The 18,695-nt window shown below is 45.7% G+C and overlaps 1 protein-coding gene across 1 annotated transcript in view; it reads right to left on the minus strand.

Annotated features, from left to right (window-relative positions):
* Positions 1-16,238: 16,238 nt before the first annotated feature.
* Positions 16,239-18,695, minus strand: part of AIDA (axin interactor, dorsalization associated) — a 58,172-nt gene continuing 55,715 nt past the window's right edge. Inside the window, exon 10 of the mRNA XM_088464270.1 lies at positions 16,239-17,195. Within this exon, the coding sequence (XP_088320396.1) occupies positions 17,099-17,195 (97 nt within the window). The 3' untranslated portion in view covers positions 16,239-17,098. The remainder of the gene's footprint in view (positions 17,196-18,695) is intronic.

Raw genomic sequence — 18,695 nt, forward strand, 5'->3', positions numbered from 1 at the left:
GTATGTGACTGTAATGCTAGCTGCTGTATGTATACACTGTATGTGACTGTAATGCTAGCTGCTGTATATATACACTGTATGTGACTGTAATGCTAGCTGCTGTATGTATACACTGTATGTGACTGTAATGCTAGCTGCTGTATATATACACTGTATGTGACTGTAATGCTAGCTGCTGTATATATACACTGTATGTGACTGTAATGCTAGCTGCTGTATATATACACTGTATGTGACTGTAATGCTAGCTGCTGTATGTATACACTGTATGTGACTGTAATGCTAGCTGCTGTATATATACACTGTATGTGACTGTAATGCTAGCTGCTGTATGTATACACTGTATGTGACTGTAATGCTAGCTGCTGTATATATACACTGTATGTGACAGTATGATAGCTGCTGTATGTATATACTGTATGTGACGGTAATGCTAGCTGCTGTATATATACACTGTATGTGACTGTAATGCTAGCTGCTGTATGTATACACTGTATGTGACTGTAATGCTAGCTGCTGTATATATACACTGTATGTGACTGTAATGCTAGCTGCTGTATATATACACTGTATGTGACTGTAATGCTAGCTGCTGTATTTATACGGCCTGTTTTTTTTCAAACTGTCAGTTATATCTATCACTGTGTTTCTCCTCCGGCCCCCTGCAGTACAGTGCCTGTATTACGGGCTCTGAACAGCGGGGGGCGGGGCCACGATGACGTGTTGAGCCGCCACGCCCCCCCCGCTCCGCCCACCTGCTGTGAGAGGAGTGTCGTCCAGGCTGTCCCCTCTCGGGAGGGACAGCCTAAAGGTAGGCAAGTCTGCCTTATACTTATATTTGTCATGTCTAAAAGGTGAGAAGGATGGAACCGCCAGTGCCGAGAACATCTAAGCCCTGTTTTGCAGGGCTATCTGAGCAGGATGTTGTACAGGATGGATTGTGTAGTAACTGTTGCAAACAGCTACCTGGGCTATCCGGTACACCTGCACCAGCACTAGAGCCACCCTAAGTGGCCATTTTTGCCTCTGGTTTTGTCACACGTAGTAGACAAGGCTGCAGAAGCACGAGCTCCTACTGCTGCGGTATTACCTCATGCTATGGGGTGTTAACAGCATGTGCATCCTATGTATATGCCCCCCATGAATTCCTGTTGGGTTATTTCTACTGCTCACTTTAGTCAGAGTATGTCGCCGTCTATGGCCTCTCAGCAGGCAGATAGATCTGTTGCGGTAAAACAGCATAAGAGAGGTTGTCGTCGGTCATTGCATCAAGAGTCTGACTCCGCCTCCTCAGCAGACTGATACTCAGAGTTCTGGGTCTAACTCAGTAGAAGAAGACCATCAGTCCCTTGTGGATGTCCACTCTCTGGTGAGAGCGGTTAGAGCTGTCCTCAGTATAGAGGAAGAGGGGGTTTCACTGACATCTGCTCCCGTCTTTAGACGTCAGAAGGTGGCTAAGGATTATTTTCCTCAGTCGGAGCAACTGCCGAATCTCATGTCTGAGGCATGAGGTACTCCTCGTAAAAATTACCATGCTACAAGGACTATAACCTCTCTATACCCATTTTGCACTTGGTGAGTGTAATAAATGGGAAGTCCCCCCCCCCACCACCACCACGATAGAGGCTCATGTGACAAGATTGATCAGGAGCGCTACGTTACCTATTCCTGCAGCATCCTCTTTCAAAGAGGTTACGGATAGAAAACTTTACAATTATTTGAAATCAATGTTTTCATTATCTGGAGCTATTACCAGAGCAGCTATGGCTGTAGCCTTGGTAACCAAAGTTATGAAATATAGGACAAAATCTCTGGAGGATACTATGCCGGATGCAACCAGAGAACAACAGTCTCTTCTCAGTCAGATGCGAGAAGCAGCTGTGTATTTGGGGGAAGCAGTGAATGATGCAGGTATCTTGGCTTCGAGGGTCTCTGCAAACTCTGCAAAAAGTTGCAGCACGAAGATCCCTTTGGCTAAATACCTGGAAGGCGGATGCAGGGTCCAAAAAGGCCCCCGAATCCTTGCCTTTTGTGGGGAAGGTACTGTTTGGACCAGAGCTGGATCACATAATGACTTCTTTGGCAACACCGAAGTCAGCTGAATTGCCATCCACGACCACCTCTAATATTAGGCAGTTGTCCTTTTGCCCATAGGGTAGGGAAAAGAAACAGTCTTCCTCCAGACAGAGTCACTTCCACAGGAAGCCGCAGCCCAAGAAATCTTGGTCAACTAAACATCCTGCTTCCAAGCCAGATGGTAAGCCTCTCTCTGGAAGATATCAGGGTTGGAGGCTGACTTCTACAGTTCGCCCAGGCTTGGCATCAGACGACTACGGATGCCTGGGTTCAAGAGCTGGTGTCTCATGGTTACGCCATCACGTTCCTAAGGAATCCCCCTCAGAGGTTTGTTAGTACAACCCTACCTTTGGATCCGGCAGAGCTTCCATCTACCGCAAGTCTATTATGGCCCTCCTGAAGTCAGGAGTCATAGTCCCCGTCCCTGTGATGCAACAGGGAAAGGGGTATTATTCAAATTTATTTTTGATTCAAAAACCAAATGGGTCGTATCGCCCTATGTTGAATGAAATCTCTCAATAGTCATCAATGTGCCCAAACTCTGTATGGAAACCCTACGGTCAATTATGCTGTCGATGGAACCTGGAGATTTCATGGTATCCCTGGACATACAGGATGCATATCTGCATGTGCAAATTGCACAATCCCACCAAGGTTTTCTGAGATTGGCGGTAGATCAGCAACATTACCAATTTTTGCCTCTACCCTCACCTAATGGCCATTCCTCTATAAAGGATGCTGATAGCCATTCTAGTCAGAGTACGACGCCAGCTAATGTTGATAATAGACCGGTAGTGACTAAAGCACCTAAACGTAAGTTGTCTTTATCTCAGTCTGTTCAAAATATGGATTCAGATGCATCATCAGAGGAATCAGATGATGCACAGGATTCCTCTCCAGGATCTACTTCTGGAGAGGAGGATCATCCATCTACTGTGGATGTTACTTCTTTGGTGAGGGCGGTTAGATCAGTCATAGATATTGAGGATGTTGAATCAACTCATAGGAAGAATCCTCTAATGTTTAATCACTAATGGTCAAACTGGTATTCCTACTTCAGGGTCCATAGGGGGTCCACAGGGTTGACCTTGGGGTATAGCTGGATCTGGATCCATGGGCACCACACAGTTAAAGCTTTAGCTCCCAGGATGCACTGGGTCATCCTCCTCTATACCCCGCCCCCGAGCCACAGGCACCTCCGTTTTAGTTGGTGCCCGGCCGGAGTCGGGTCACCCTTAGTGCAGGGGGGTTAAGGCTTTTTTTAAGAGTTTTTATTTATTTTTATTTTTAACTGACTCTTCAGAGCGACAGCGTTGGACATCCAAGCTGCCACTCCTACACCCTGCCGGCGCTGTGACGCCAGTACAGATCTGGGGATCGCAGCAGGACCCCAGAGTCTGTACTAGCCGGACTCTGTAGGAATCCCTAGGCTGCTGCAGGATCCCCGGGGAACAGGTAAGGCGCGGGTCACCGTGCCTGGACAAAATTGTTAATACCCTGGCAAAGTCTAAGTCTGCTTTTCTGCCTTCGGCAGCTGTGCTTTCTAAGGCTAGGACCTCGGCCTTTCGGTCCTTTCGTACTCAAGGGAAGTGCAGTCCTTCCCGAGACAGTCGACAACCAAGGCAGCCACTAAACCAAAGGAGCAGGCCAGGAGCGCTAGACATCCTGCTTCCAAGCCAGAGGATAAGCCTTCAGCCTGATGGGATGGGCCTTCCTTCAACTTCTTCAATTTGCCCAGTGCTGGTGCAATACCACCACGGATGATTGGGTACGAGAAGTGGTCTCTCAGGAGTACGCCCTTTCCTTTCATCACAGACCCCCACCAGTTCTTCTGTACGAGTCTTTCTCAGGACAAGATCAAGGCCTTGCAGATTCAGGGAGCCATAGAGTCCTTGCTGAAAGCAGGGGTTATTGTTCCCATTCCGCTTTCTCAGTGCGGGACGGGTTACTACTCTACTCTGTTTCTGGTTCAGAAACCCAATGGGTTTCATCGGCCTATCTTCAACCTGAAGTCGCTAAACAAGTTCCTCAGAGTACCCAAATTCAGGATGGAAACTTTTCGTTCCATCATTCTGGCTATGGAACCGGGGGATTATATGGTCTCTCTGGCCATGCAGGTCGCCTACCTCCATGTTCCTATAGCACCTTCACACCAGCGGTATATGAGGTTTGCTATACGCCAGCATCACTTCCAATTTCAGGCTCTGCCCTTTGGCCTTTCCACGGCTCCAAGGGTGTTCACCAAAATTATTGCTATCATGGCTACCCATCTGCGGAGCCAAGGTATACGGCTTCTGCCGTATGTGGACGACCTCCTATTGCTGGCAGGCTCTCCTGAGGTACTTCTACAACATCTGCACCTGATGATCACTTGTTTGCAAGCGTGCGGGTGGCTGATAAACTGGAAAAAGTCCTCCCTGATTCCGTCACAAAGGATGGTTTATTTGGGAGCCTTTCTGGACTCTCGTCAGCAAAGGATCTTTCTGACTCCAGAAAAGATTTCCTCCCTACAACTACGAGTGCACACTTGCCTGAGGAGTTGCCAGGTGTCTGTTCACTCAGCAATGAGGGTTCTGGGGTCCATGGTGTCAGCGTTCGACATGGTGGAATATGCCCAGTTCCATTCCAAGCCCCTGCAGGGATGGATGCTATCCAAATGGAATGGGTTACCACACAGGATCCAGACTCAGATGTTGATGGTGTCTCCGGAGGTGCGCCTGTTGCTGGCTTCAGACATCTCATCTCACCAAGGGTCACCCCTTTTGGATCCCGGACTGGGCTCTGCTCACAACAGATGTTAGTCTCCGGGGTTGGGGTGCAGTGACTGGTCCGCTTTCATTTCAAGGCCGTTGGACTGCAGAGGAAGCGGTTCTTCCCATCAACATTCTGGAATTTCAGGCCATGTACAGGGCCTTCCAGGTGGGGACTGCCAGAGGTGGTGACCGGATGATCTTGCTCCGTCTGGTGATCACAGATATTTGTCCACCGACTTGGAATAGAGGGTGGTTATTCATCCCTGAGTGGGCTTACTCACTCCTAGGGATTTGCTGTTACAGTCGGTAACCGCCTGTTTATCATTGCACTGGGTATTGGGTGGGTAAAGCTGCTACCGCCAGGCTCGTCTACACCAACACCTGGAACTGCATTTCTGCATTATTCTGGTGGCCACAGGATACAGCAGATGCAGATATCTGAAGGAAATATTTTATTTCTCAAATGTCATCGCATATAGAAGTGCAGTTCTTGATGTTCAGAAGATATAAACACACAATCTGGGCGTGTGTGCCCTGTTTTTATCTCATTCTAAAATACAGTACTAAAGGGGGGTAAAAGCCTACCCAGGGTCTCTGAAAGGGCCTATCCATTACACGACTTTGTTAACAATGCGACCAAAACCAGGAGGTTTTGGTCGCATTGTTAACAAAGTCGAGTAATGTATAGCTGGCAAGGACCAGCAATGCGCATGCACGCTGGGTCCTTGCCCACCCCGACTACTGGTTCGGCATGTTCAGAGATAGGAGGTCGGGCTCCTGCACTGAATGACATTCTGTGCGGGCACCGCACCTCGGAGACCTGAAGGTCCGAATACTAGACGTTCAGTCTCTTAGGTCGCCTGGTGGATAGGCCCCTTTAATCAAACAAGCTAAGTGCATGCACACATTTAACAGGCGGAGTGCGATACTCCTGTATGCTTGATACCTCTAGGACTAGAACACAAAGACACGGGTCTCGCAAAATAAATACAACTCACATTTCAAATACAATCCCCCTCCTCAAATATCTATGATCCAAACCAGTTTGGCTTAAGCAGAATCTCGGCATATCCTTCTTAAACTTGCAGTGCAGGAATGTTCGTCTGTAGCAACCTGGCGTTCACTGGAACTGTGAGCGGAGGGACTGAGGAATCTCTCAAAACTGGAACAGACCTCGGACAGTCTATCCGCCTGTTGGGCCATGCAGGGGAAGTAGGGGTTGGAATGAGTGGGGGCAGATTCAGCTGGAAACCTTCACCTCTGATTGGTTAGTAAACTAAAACAGAAAAAAAAACACCACACTGCGCTTAGTAAGGGACTAATTTGCAAGAATATATCAGAAGGTCAATTGAGAAAAAAAGAATATTTTATATAATCAAATAGCAGCACAGACGGTGTAATGGTTAGCGTTACTGCCTCACAGCACTGAGGTCGTGGGTTTGATTCCCACCACGGACCTGATGTGAATGGCCAAATATGCTCTATAAAGCGCTGCGTAATATGTGTGCACTATATAAATAACCGGTAATAATAATAATCAAAAGAGATCAAATAAATTCTAATAAAAGTCAAATGTAATCAATACATCTTATGCGCGTGTAACAATCACAGAAAAAAATACATTTAAAAAAAATCACATTTGGTTGGTAACTATGATGGTCTTCTGTTAGAAAGAAACTAATGTAATCAACAGATTCACATGCAGTCCAACGCTTGTAGTGATTTTCCGTCTATCCACACGTATTAAAAATGGAAAAATAGGAACAAAAAATATAATATGTAGAAGCCAGTCACAATTTAATTAATGAAAGCGTGTCTCTAGGTCTGTGTTGGCGTCCCAGACTCGGCTCCCTTCTCAAATTGTCTCCTCGAATATGCTTTGAGCCGGTCAAGTTCCCGTGATCACGACTGTGGATATGCGCCGTTTCCGTGTCTGCGGCTGAATACTCACCGCTCACCTCTCCAGAGTGCGTCAGGCAGTACTTGTGTGTCCCATAACCGCTCCGTTTCTGCGGGCTTGGATAAGCAGTAGTCGCTGAACGGGGTAAAGGTTGTAAAAGGCAGGGTCAATCTTTTAGGCCTGAACAATTGACTTCTGCTACAAATGAGGATACAGCAACACTGACGTCAACACGTTTCGTCTCTGTTCACCTAGAGACTTTTTCAAAAAGACTTAAAAAAGTCTGTAGGTGAACAGAGACCAAAGGCGTTGATGGGTGGATAGACAGAAAATCACTACAAGTGTTGGACTGCATGTGAATCTGTTGACTACATTAGTTTATTTCTAACAAAAGACCATCATCGTTACCAACCAAATGCGATTTTTAACATTTATTTGTTCTGTGATTGTTTACATCAGGGTTTCCCAACCACGGTCCTCAAGGCACACTAACAGTCCAGGTTTTGAGGATAGCCATACCTGAGCACAGGTGTCTTAATTAGTACCTCAGATATTTTGATTTAACCATCTGCCCTCAAGCATGGATAAGACTGAAATCTGGACTGTTAGTGTGCCTTGAGGGCCGAGGTTGGGAAACACTGGTTTACATCATAAGTCACGTTACTGCACATCGTACCGGCCAGTGCCAAAGCTGGCTGAGGAAGGTGATGAGGGGCATTTCGGACTGGGGATAGAAATAAGAGGCTGATGGCTGGCGGGGATGTGGTTAAGATACCGCCGCCCATCGGAATCCAAAAGCTGAAAGCTCGACCAGGGACTAAAGATAGGCAGCGGGAATTAGATGCCTATCTATAGCCCCACGCAGAAATTCCAAACAAAGGTAAGTCGGGGCTCTGTAACTGCCACAGGGAGGCAACCCACTGGCCTGTTGTGGACTTTCTGAAGCACCTGGACACGGGTCTCCTGCAATTAGCTCTGCAGCTATCTGTGAGGTCACTCAGTCGTATGTAGGGGGCTAGGGGAAATCAATGATTGTTTTATTTTTTTGTATGACTATGGAGGCAATGAATATGTGTTATGTTTTTCCTGTGGGAGCAATCATTGAATCTATGTTTAATTTTTTTGTGCAGGTCAATTTGTATATGTATATATATAATTATTATTTTGGGGGGCTGTGTGTGTGTTTTTCCCTGTCAGGGACTGTGTGTGTGTGTTTTTTACCGTCACGTTTTTTCCTGTGGCAGCCAATGTGTGTATGACATTTGTCGAAGGCAGATAATTGGATATGATCGCTTGCAATTATTATCTGACGATTTAGTCGTCTATGGTCTGATGATGAATTGCTTGGACGCTACTCTGCGTCAGCGAAATTCCGATACGCACAAATATATATTTATATTACTACAAGGTTTAGTCAGAGTGTGGAAAACAGGTTTAATGTGTTTGTCTGTGGGTGTTTGCATATGTTTTGAGAAACTCTGCATACTAATACAATATGCCTGTAACAAATAATTAAAATATAACACAGATACTGATATGATCAGAGAAGGGTTCTAAATGCAAAGTTAGGAATTATTGTCAGGAACCTGCAAATCGTTAATAATTGTATACCTTTTGTTCGATACTACTGCTGTTCAAGGGAACTGGCATTTAGACTTTGAATAGGCAGAAGACAAGCCTGTCACGAGCTACCAGACAAGGTGGCAACAGCAAACAGCTGGGGGTCTCCCCCTGCTTAGAAATAAACCGTTATTTACACCTTAGAATTCGGTTCAGGCAATGTCTAAATATTAAAATATGCCAGAATTGGATAAAGTTGGGGAGATATATATATATCTCCATTACACATACTCTTATGCACATAATCACACACACAAACATATGCATACACATAGACACTCACATGCGTACACACATACATACGAACATTACACGAACGCATATGTATAAAAAGATTCCCTCACATTAAACATAATAGAGGTTTTAGTAGCATATAATTATGTTGTGAAATGTATGTATATGATATTTAAGGTATAGAAGCTAGTATACATGTCATGTTTGGTACCATTCTAAACCCCTGTTTATTTGCAGATCTTCGGTTCTATCGGCAAGGAGATCGCAGCAGGCGTTCACAGGATATGAATTATAGGTTAGAATGTATCTCTGTATGTAGTGTTTTTTTTATTAGTGCTCCGGAGGGAAACCTACACAAAGAAGCAGTTGGAAAGCTAATCCATAGCTCTGATGACACCATATGAACTAACCAATGAACAGAATGACAGGGAGCAAGAACCAACGGAATCATGCCAGCTCGTCTCTATTGTTGTATATGTGATCTGTGTGGTATGTAAAGGAGTCACTGGCTGAGTACTGGATTCCAGAATGCTAGCGTATGTATCGGTTTGTACCTTTGTATTTACTTGGTTTTTGCACTAATTATGTTAGATTTAAGCGTGTAACTTTCTTTTTTTATTGCAATATAACATTTTGTTTTTTGAAACCACAATTGGATTGGAAAGCAATTATTTCTTACTTGCAGTGCTAAATAGCGACATTTTGGGTATATAGATAAAGGGGTATTCATAAAGACCATAAATCCTCCTTTCTTCTTCCTCCACTAGAGGGGCACAGGGAATCACTCAGTGACGTCCTAAAGCTGTCCCTCGGTGGGAGGTGATGCTCCTGGGCTTTGTCCGTCCAAAGATGCGAAGGTGACAAAAACATAGAAACAAAATGTGGGCAGAGAACTATGTGGCAACTGTACCACAGAAATTCCACATTCTGCTGCCCAAGAAACTCATCACCACAACAGGAGCAAGAGATGGCAGATAGTCAATCAGGGTCACCAGGATAATCCGCCCAGAGACCGGCCAGCCCCGCTTGTGAAAATCCTACAGGACCATAGAAAAACCAATCTCCGGCTCTGTCCCTGGAAAGAATACCAGGAAGCCCAAATTCCTAGTTGCGTCCTCTGGCAAAGAATTCGGAACACGGAAGGCCAAAACCACAACCCCAGTAAAGAGAGGAACTGAGACACAACCCTGGGTAGGAACCCAAGTGAGACTGCAAACTGGCCCAATCCAAGTTTAAAATCAGAGATTGAGAGCGACAAGACAAGGCACTCAGACACCCACCACGCCAAGCAATGGCAAGTAGGAAAAACAGCCATCCAGGTAAACCAACAAATGAGCAATGTGCACCGCAATCAAGGCCCAACCTGCAGAAAAGAGAGGAGCCATGATGTAATGATCTGGGAGGGGAAGCCTCTAACTAAACCACCCAATAGGTCCTCCAACTTGGCTAAGAAATTCTGACTGAAGTGGGTTACTAGGCAGGCAGCAGGATACAACAGACCCCTCTTGAATAACCCCTTCTAGCTTCTAGGACAGGTGTTAAAAACTATTCTGTAAAGTGAGGCAGGTCAGAATCCGATGAAAGTACGGGCCCTGAGACGAAAGAACCGACTGTAGAGGAAGACACAGTGGAGCACTGACTGAAAGGCGGAAGAGCTGAGTACTACGGCCACCGAGGATCACCGTGCTCCCTTCCAACTGCGACCCGTGGGAGTATGGAAGTGGAGGAAAGACAAGTAAGAGCAGAAACTTCCACTGTACCGCCGGAGCGACCAATAGGAGAGCTCTAGGATCTCTGGAGCAGGGGCAGTATCTTGGTAACTTGTGCAAGACACCGTAATCACGATGTCCATGAGGCCCCAGCATCAGGATGTAGAATCCACTCGCCTGAGTGAACGACCGGGCAGCCTAGGATTTTGCTGTTCCAGGAGAACTGCGGGAACGCTGCCTACAGAGCCGGAAGATGACGCTCTGCCCAACTGGGGGAGCGGCTGACCATCTTAATGGAACAGCAACTAAGAGCGCCACCCTGACTGTTTATGTGGACAATGGGTGTCGCGATGTCAGAGCAAACCAGGACCGGACAATGATGGAGGCGTTGCAGAAACAAACAGAGCACTGAATACCCTCCAGAGCTGCAGGATGATTGGTTACAGGCTCCCCTGAGCCATTTACCAATCCTAAAAGGTAAAGACAGGTTACTGCCCACGAAGACGTGCATCAGTGTTGAGAATGACATCGGTCCTGGATCCTAAAGGGAGCAACCCTTATCCAAGTGGGTCCCCAAGCTATCACAAAATAGTGATAGCTTGCGTCAAAAAGTAGACTGGAGCTATATCCTAGGGTGAAGAGCCAGGGAATGAACTAAGCACACTGCAGCAAACTCCGCCTTGTCGATGGGAAAGATTAGAGAGCCCAAGATCTGTCTGCAAGAGTGTAATAACACTAGGTGGAGATGCCAGAATATAGGAAAACTGTAAGCGGAAGACCCTTAAGGTGCCCAGCCACTTAAAGACATGAAAATGACTGCACGATTACGACATTGTAATCGTGCAGGTCGTTTGTCAGTCTGTGATGTGCCTACATTGAACGAGCAGTCGTTCAGTGTAGGCACATCAATCATCTGCAAACATGCTGAACCTGACGTTATCGTCAGGTTGTCCAGCATGTTTGCCCAGTGATAGATGTCTAAACGACCAGCAGGAGCGCGCATCGCTGGTCTTTTTAGACATTTTTGCAAACGATTTATGAATGATTGAACGATATTGTTATCACTAAACTTAATCATCTAGTGGATGGGCACCTTTAGTCTGACGGCAGGAAGGAATACCCGCCAAACCTTGGAATCCAGCAAAGCTCTTCCTCAAGGAGAAAAGCTTCCAAGTAATTATCCATCCATGGGATCAGTGAAGCTCCATCAAGAGACAGATGTATATCCGGTGACTGAACCACTATACAGCCATGGGCAAGAGTTTTGAGAATGACACAAGTATTGTTTTTTACAAAGTTTGCTGCTTCAGTGTTTTTAGACCTTTTTGTCAGATGTTACTATGGTATACTGATTTCATAAGTGTCAAAGGCTATAATTGACAATTACATTAAGTTTATGCAGAGCCAATATTTGAGAGTGTTGACCCTTCTTTTTCCAAGACCTCTGCAATTCACCCTGGCATGCTGTCAATCAACTTCTGGGCCACATACTGACTGATTGCCACCCATTCTTGCCTAAGCAATGCTTGGAGTTCGTCAGAATTTGTGGGTTTTTGTTTGTCCACCTGCCTCCTGAGGATTGACAACAAGTTCACAATGGGATTAAGGTCTAGGGAGTTTCTGGGGCATGGACCCAAAATGTTGATGTTTTGTTCCCCAAACCACTTAGTTATCACTTTTGCCTTATGGCAAGATGCTCCATCATGCTGGATAAGCATCGTTAGTCACCAAACTGTTCTTGGATGGTTGGGAGAAGTTGCTCTTGGAGGAGGTTTTGGTACCTTTCTTTATTCTTAGGCAAAATTGTGAGTGAGCCCACTCCCTTGGCTGAGAAGCAACCCCACACATGAATGGTCTCAGGATGCTTTACTGTTGGCATGACACAGGACTGATTGTAGTGCTCACCTTTCATTCTCCGGACAATCGTTTTTCCAGATGCCCCAAACAACCTGAAATGGGATTCATCAGAGAAAATAACTTTACTTCAGTCCTCAGCAGTCCAATCCCTGTACCATTTGCAGAATATCAGTCTGTCTGTGATGTTTTTCCTAGATAGAAGTGGCTTCTTTGCTGCCCTTCTTGACACCAGACCATCCTTCAAAAGTCTTCGCCTCACTGTGCATGAAGATGCACTCACACCTGCCTGCTGCCATTCCTGAGCAAGCTCTGCACTGGTGGTGCCTCAATCCTGCAGCTGAATAAACTTTAGGAGACGGTCCTGGCACTTGCTGGATGTTCTTGGGCGCCCTGAAGCCTTCTTCACAACTATTGAACCTCTACTTGAAGTTCTTGATAATCCGATAAATGGTTGATTTTTGTGCAATCTTACTAGCAGCAATATCCTTGCCTGTGAAGCCCTTTTTGTGCAAAGAAATGAGGACTGCATGTGTTTACTTGCAGGTAACCATGGTTAACAGAGGAAGAACAATGATTTCAAGATCCACCCTCCTTTTAAAGTTTCCAGGCTGTTATTCTAACTCAATCAGCATGACAGAGTGATCTCCAGCCTTGTCCTCGTTAACACTCTCACATGTGTTCATGTCAGTGATTCTCCCATTATGTCAGCTGGTCCTTTTTGTGGCAGGGCTGAAATGCAGTGGAAATGTTTTTGGGATTAAGTTCATTGTCATGGCAAAAAGAAGGACTTGGCAATTAATTGCAATTCATCTGATCACTCATGACATTCTGGAGTATATGCAAATTGCCATCATAAAAACTGAAGTAGCAGACTTTGTGAATACCAATACTTGTGTCATTCTCAAAACTTTTGCCTATGGCTGTAAGCAGGTTGCGAGGAGCTGCATGGCTGAAAACATAAAAAACACGAGGGGCTGTGGACCTTTCCTAGCGCTGATACCGTAACTGGAAGGGATTCTCTTGTACAGTATACCAGAAGATGCGCTAGTGACTGACTCGGGTGGCCATATGTAAATAGGTATCCTTGATGTGAATGGATGCTCTAAAATGCCCTAGCCTGAGCAAATAATGGAGCAGAGCCCCAGAATCCTGAAGTCTCCTCTAGGGCCCAGAAAAGAATGGGTTGAGACAAGCAGTCCGGCATCTAAAACGTAACAGGCTGTTATAGTAACATGCACCTTCAGACGGGGGACCTGGATAATGACCCTGGAGACCAGAAAGGAGCAAACAGAATCTCCCAAAGCTTTGGCTTTTCCTGGGAGTGCTAGGTTGTTAGGCATTCATGGTCTCTACACTATGAGAAAATGCAGGAAACCAGCCACCCACGCTAAGGTTCCCCAGGTGGAATTCACCCCCAAACTTTGGCCACAGACGTGCCAGCTGTCTGGGCAACCAAGGTCACCTACTGGAGGAAGTACATTAGTACAGAGGCCTCCTATAAAAAGTTTCAGCAGCTATGTAACACAGGAGCACCCACCTCCCTGGGTGCTTCAACCTTGGAAGACATTTAAAAGCAGTCTAAGTGTATCCCCCACACAAAAGTGATAAAAACAGTGAGGTGTAGATTATAGGGTTGTGCACCAATAGAGAAATAAGAGAGGCTTCATGTCATACTGATGCTACACAGAGTCTCTACGACTGAGACATTAAACGCTCCATGTTACCTATAGTACAGCGGCATCCCGCTTTACTGATGGGGTACTTAGACAGATATAAACATACACATATGAACACCTACATATATACACAGAGATTGATAGAGATAGCTATATATACACACATACAGACACAATTTATTAGGACAAATTATTAAGTAGATTAGTAAAGCTGCACACAAGGTACAGAACCAATGGGCAATAATAGTGCTCAACAAACCAGCCCAGACAGAGCCGGAAGGAGTTAATGTAGGCTTATCATACTGTCCCTTTAAACCGCGACAGGTTCTGTGGCTGATTAAAACCAGGCGGAATCCAGGCTTGTAGGCAGCCAGCCACAGAGTCTGTGTAATGCACGAGTGTCCCAGTTTAAAGGGATAGTATGGTAAGCCTAGTTACATGTATACCAGGCTAGCTATAGTAAGGTATACATAGAGACAGGAGTGCACTTTATAAAATGGTAACCCAACATTTATCTATAGAAGGGAAGAGTGAGATGAGAGAGTAAATACACTGGGACAGGCAGTCTGCTATGAGCGAGCGCGCCCAATGGCGGGTAGGGGCCAACAGGAAGAGTCAGACTGCCCCCGTCTGGTATGGACCCCAGGGACATGGCCCTCACCGATGGCAGCAGCATCCTGTTGTCCGATGGTGGTCTAGTGTGTGGAATGGGGACCGCCAGCGCCAACACTACCAGCACTACCTGTGGTCTCCACACTGGCAGTGTTGAGCCACGCTTACCTGCCACCATTAGTGTCCCAGTTGCAGGCTCCCGGAGCGGTTTAATAGCAGCCCCCACAAAATGGTGCCTACTCCTGTCTGGCTCCAAACTAAAACTGGCTGGGCTGGGTGGGGTATAGTGGAGAGAGAGCCTGGGGACTGCTGGGAAGAAAATAAGTAACTATTTGGTGCCAAGACTCTCCTCTCCAGGCTATACCCAGTGATCCCTGTGCCCCCTAGTGGAGGAAGAAGAAATTATGGATATAGATGCATCTGGAGGGGAATCCAACATTTCTTTGCACAGGCTTCTAGTAGACCTGGAGCTGGCCCTGGACTTAATGCTGTTTAGCAGCCTCTGTATTTTGGGTCCCAGAGGACCCTTGGCTGCTTAGTGACCCTCTGCCAGTGCCAGGCTGTGGTTATGGGTGCAGTAGCTGGCTTTGTATGTATACACACTAATATTAGTTGTATGAAGGTAATAAAGAATACACATAAATTAAATTTTTCTCATGTTAATCATGGACTCGTGTAGGATACAATGGCGGCTAGGTCATAGATAATATCTTCATGTAAAAGGAAAGCCATTAAAGTTTTCTGTACAAATACAGATTCTCTGGTTTCTTGAAGGTCCAGGAATATTCCCGGCTCTTCTACACGGAATAAAATCACATTCTCACTCATTGTGGAAAGAAACCCTGTTTAATATAACAAACACCTGGCTGCGATAATCCAATCTGGCCGAGATAAAATGTTCACCCACCGGGGAGGAATTTCATACAGAGCAGGGGAATAAAACCCTCATTTCTCAATTAAGAAAGAAAAACCTGTTAATCAACTTATAATTTGGGATTGACTACATAAAAAAAAATAAAAAAAATCATGAATATATATATAAAAAAATTAAAATAAAATGATCCGTAGAGGAAGATTTATGCTATGCAGCAAAAACCAGCCCTCGCCCATTAGCAGAGACATCAGAGGTGGAATGGCGCATAGATCGCGAGACCTGGCCGCAGAGGAGATTGGTCATTGTCAGCCAATAAATTCATGAGGGACTGAAATTACAACAACTTTGTGAATCTAGAAGCAGAAATATTGTGAAAGATTTACCACCCCTGCGTCATCGTCAATACGAAGGGGGGAATTCAATTAGATCCCGTCTTACTCGGGCGAATACACATGGGATCCAAGAACTTATTACGAATCCTACGTGTTAATTATCTGTTTTTGGGCAGGCGCTGACGTTATCAAGCATTTTTTTTTTTTCGGAGTCTGCTGAGCTCCTGAAAAGAAATGTTCGACAAGCAGGGGTGCCGAGAGTGGGGGAGGACTGGCTTGTCGGAGGGGCCCAGGTCTGACACCACCCCCCCCCCCCTTACCGGTCAGCAGCCCAGCCCACGTTGCTGTGGGACTAGTGAGAATGCGGCGGTGTGGAGTCGCACCCCCCTCCTCAGCCCGCACTGCACTCCTAATTCGCAGGGGGGAGGGGGGGGGGGGGGTTGTGATAAGTTCAGGCTTTGGGGCTAATTGAATTAGCCCAGGGGATCAACTAGCCAGTAGTAAAGTACCACGGCTGATTGAATTGAACGCAGGTGACCGGTGAGATTTAACACTCATTGCCATAATTATACAATGCATAGCGTTGTCTCATGGATGTAAATCAAATATAGGTTTATAATTCTATAAAAAGGAAGACAATGCAAACTTTGTAATTACATAGATTTCAGTAATTAAATGATGATGATCAGGACACAAACTACGGCCAAAGGGCATTCAACAGAACAAACCTAAGACAGACTCGCCAAGTAAGGGATCACAATACCCAGTATAAAAAGGTTATTACATTGGGGGGGGGGATAATCGTTTGTTTCCCACATCCTCAGTTTTACCAGTAAACTGAATTCATTTATCCAGGAAGGGAATTGCAGGTAAAAATAAAATAACAAAGTATACAAAACTCCCTTACACACAATTCTATAATGTGTACATGATCAGTGTTATAAAACAAGCGGAGATACAAAATTATGATTGGATGAAAGAGAAAATATATAAAATGTCAGCTTTAGTCTCCAATCGGGGGATCCTCAAAAATATTCCTATTTTTGAAGCATATGTAAAATTTAAAATCTGCGCTTGGGATGGTTCATACGCGGCGTACGATGCGGCGCCAACGCCGGGATTTCCATGGTGTAAATATGGGAGAAAGAGGGTAATTAATCCCGGCTGCCTTTGTAAGCTGACCAGTAAGAGACGTGGCCGCGCCATGGGATATGTCCGCTCTGTACAGAGGTGAACCGGTCACCAAAGGTCATTGACGTAACTGTTCCATCGTCGGCAGCTTTTCCCGCAGGCGAGCTGGAGCCGCCGTCAGTCCGTTATTGCTGTAATGTTCCGGTTCTGCTACAGGCTGTACGCCAGCCATCAGACCCTTCTTCGTGCGTCGGCACACCAGCGTTCCGCCAGACGACCTCCACAAGTGGTCTCTGCGCAGATGGGGGGAAGCCGGCAGGGCGGTCAGTCCTTCTGCAACGTCTGGAGTAAATGGAGGTAAAGTGGCTTCTTCGTTAGCAGCTGTAGTTTCTTCCTCTTAAAGTCAGTCGGCTTCCTGTAGCTGCAGCAAAGATAAGAGAGGGCGACAATCAGACCGTGGGGACCCTCCCTCTTATAAGATTAGCAGAGTGTTACCTAGAACAGAGGTTCTCAAACTCGGACCCCACACAGGTCACATTTTGCAGGTCACCCAGCAGCTGCACAGGTGTAATCATTATTCACTGACATATTTTAAAAGAGCCACAGGTGGAGCTAATTATTTCACTGATTCTGCAAGGACACCTGGAAAACATGCACTGTTTGGGGTCCTGAGGACAGAGTTTGAGAACCTGTGACCTAGAACAAGGTCTGTTCTGATGCTATAGAGCAGGGTTTCTGACTGCCCTCTTCAGGGTGTCCTAACAGTCCCATGTTTTCCAAATTTCCCTGCTGGTGCATTCATTTACTGAATGTCTAAAAGCTCCACAATTTTAATTAAAGTGCTACAACAATCAAAATCTATTTTTCTGTCATAGAGATAGATGAATGTAGGACTTAAATTTGACATAACATCAGGTCATCTTATACACACATTCCGCAGCACATATCCTAACCCACTGCTCCATCCTCACTATCTACCCCATCTGTGTCGCCCCTCTCTGTCTGCCCCTCCCCTTTAGAGTGTAAGCTCTCACGAGCAGGGACCCTCTTCCCTCACGTGCTTCTCCTCCCCCTACTTATAGTATCATTTACTCCTAACTCCCCACAATGGCACCTAACACCTGGTTGCTGATGTCCTGCTGCTTGTGTTATGCAGCTCTGTGTATAAACCACGTCCTTGTCCTGCATTGTTTTGTATTACTATTAACTGTTTTTCTTGTGTGCTCATTTATGTACTGTGTAAGGCGCTGCGGAACCTTTGTGGCACCATATAAATAAGTGATCAGGTGGTACAAATTGCTGCACTTGCGATTCTTTGAGGTGACCAGGAAAACATGCACTGTTAGGGTTCCCTGAGAACTTCTACAGAGTGACCCTGAGTGAATGGATCTTAGGATGAACCTCATCATACTCGTAGTGTCTGGGCAACAGCCTATCAGCTTGGTGGTGATACCAACACGTACTGCACCATTGCAGGGGCAGATAAAGGTAGTGGTTTATTTTCCCCGGTGTTCAGTTAGGTCTGAGGACGTGTAATTAGCTCGCCAGGAACGTAGACATAGAAACATGAACCAGAATATCACGTCTGATCCTGAAAGTGAGCAGAGCTGCAATTATGGTCAGAAGCGTACTGGATTTTAGAGTAGAATTTCAGCCTTTTCAATGAGAGAAACCTAAAAAAAAAAAACTACTGAGCACTATAAACCGGTTTTAGCTAAAATGTTTATCTTTAAATACAGAAAGTGCTCAAACACATTGAATATCGGCCAATTAGAAGTGAAAAGTACTTTTTCGCCGATGACGTCATTTTCGCTGGTTTCAACTTATCCCCGTATTCAACTGTAGCGTCTTTTCGCCGGCTCGATAACGCTATGCAATAGGCGAAAAAGTTTCGCCTATGAATACCCGGTGGAAAAAAGTG

Source organism: Taudactylus pleione, unplaced genomic scaffold (assembly GCF_031769625.1).
Source record: "Taudactylus pleione unplaced genomic scaffold, aTauple2 ptg001627l, whole genome shotgun sequence".
Lineage (NCBI taxonomy): Eukaryota > Metazoa > Chordata > Amphibia > Anura > Myobatrachidae > Taudactylus > Taudactylus pleione.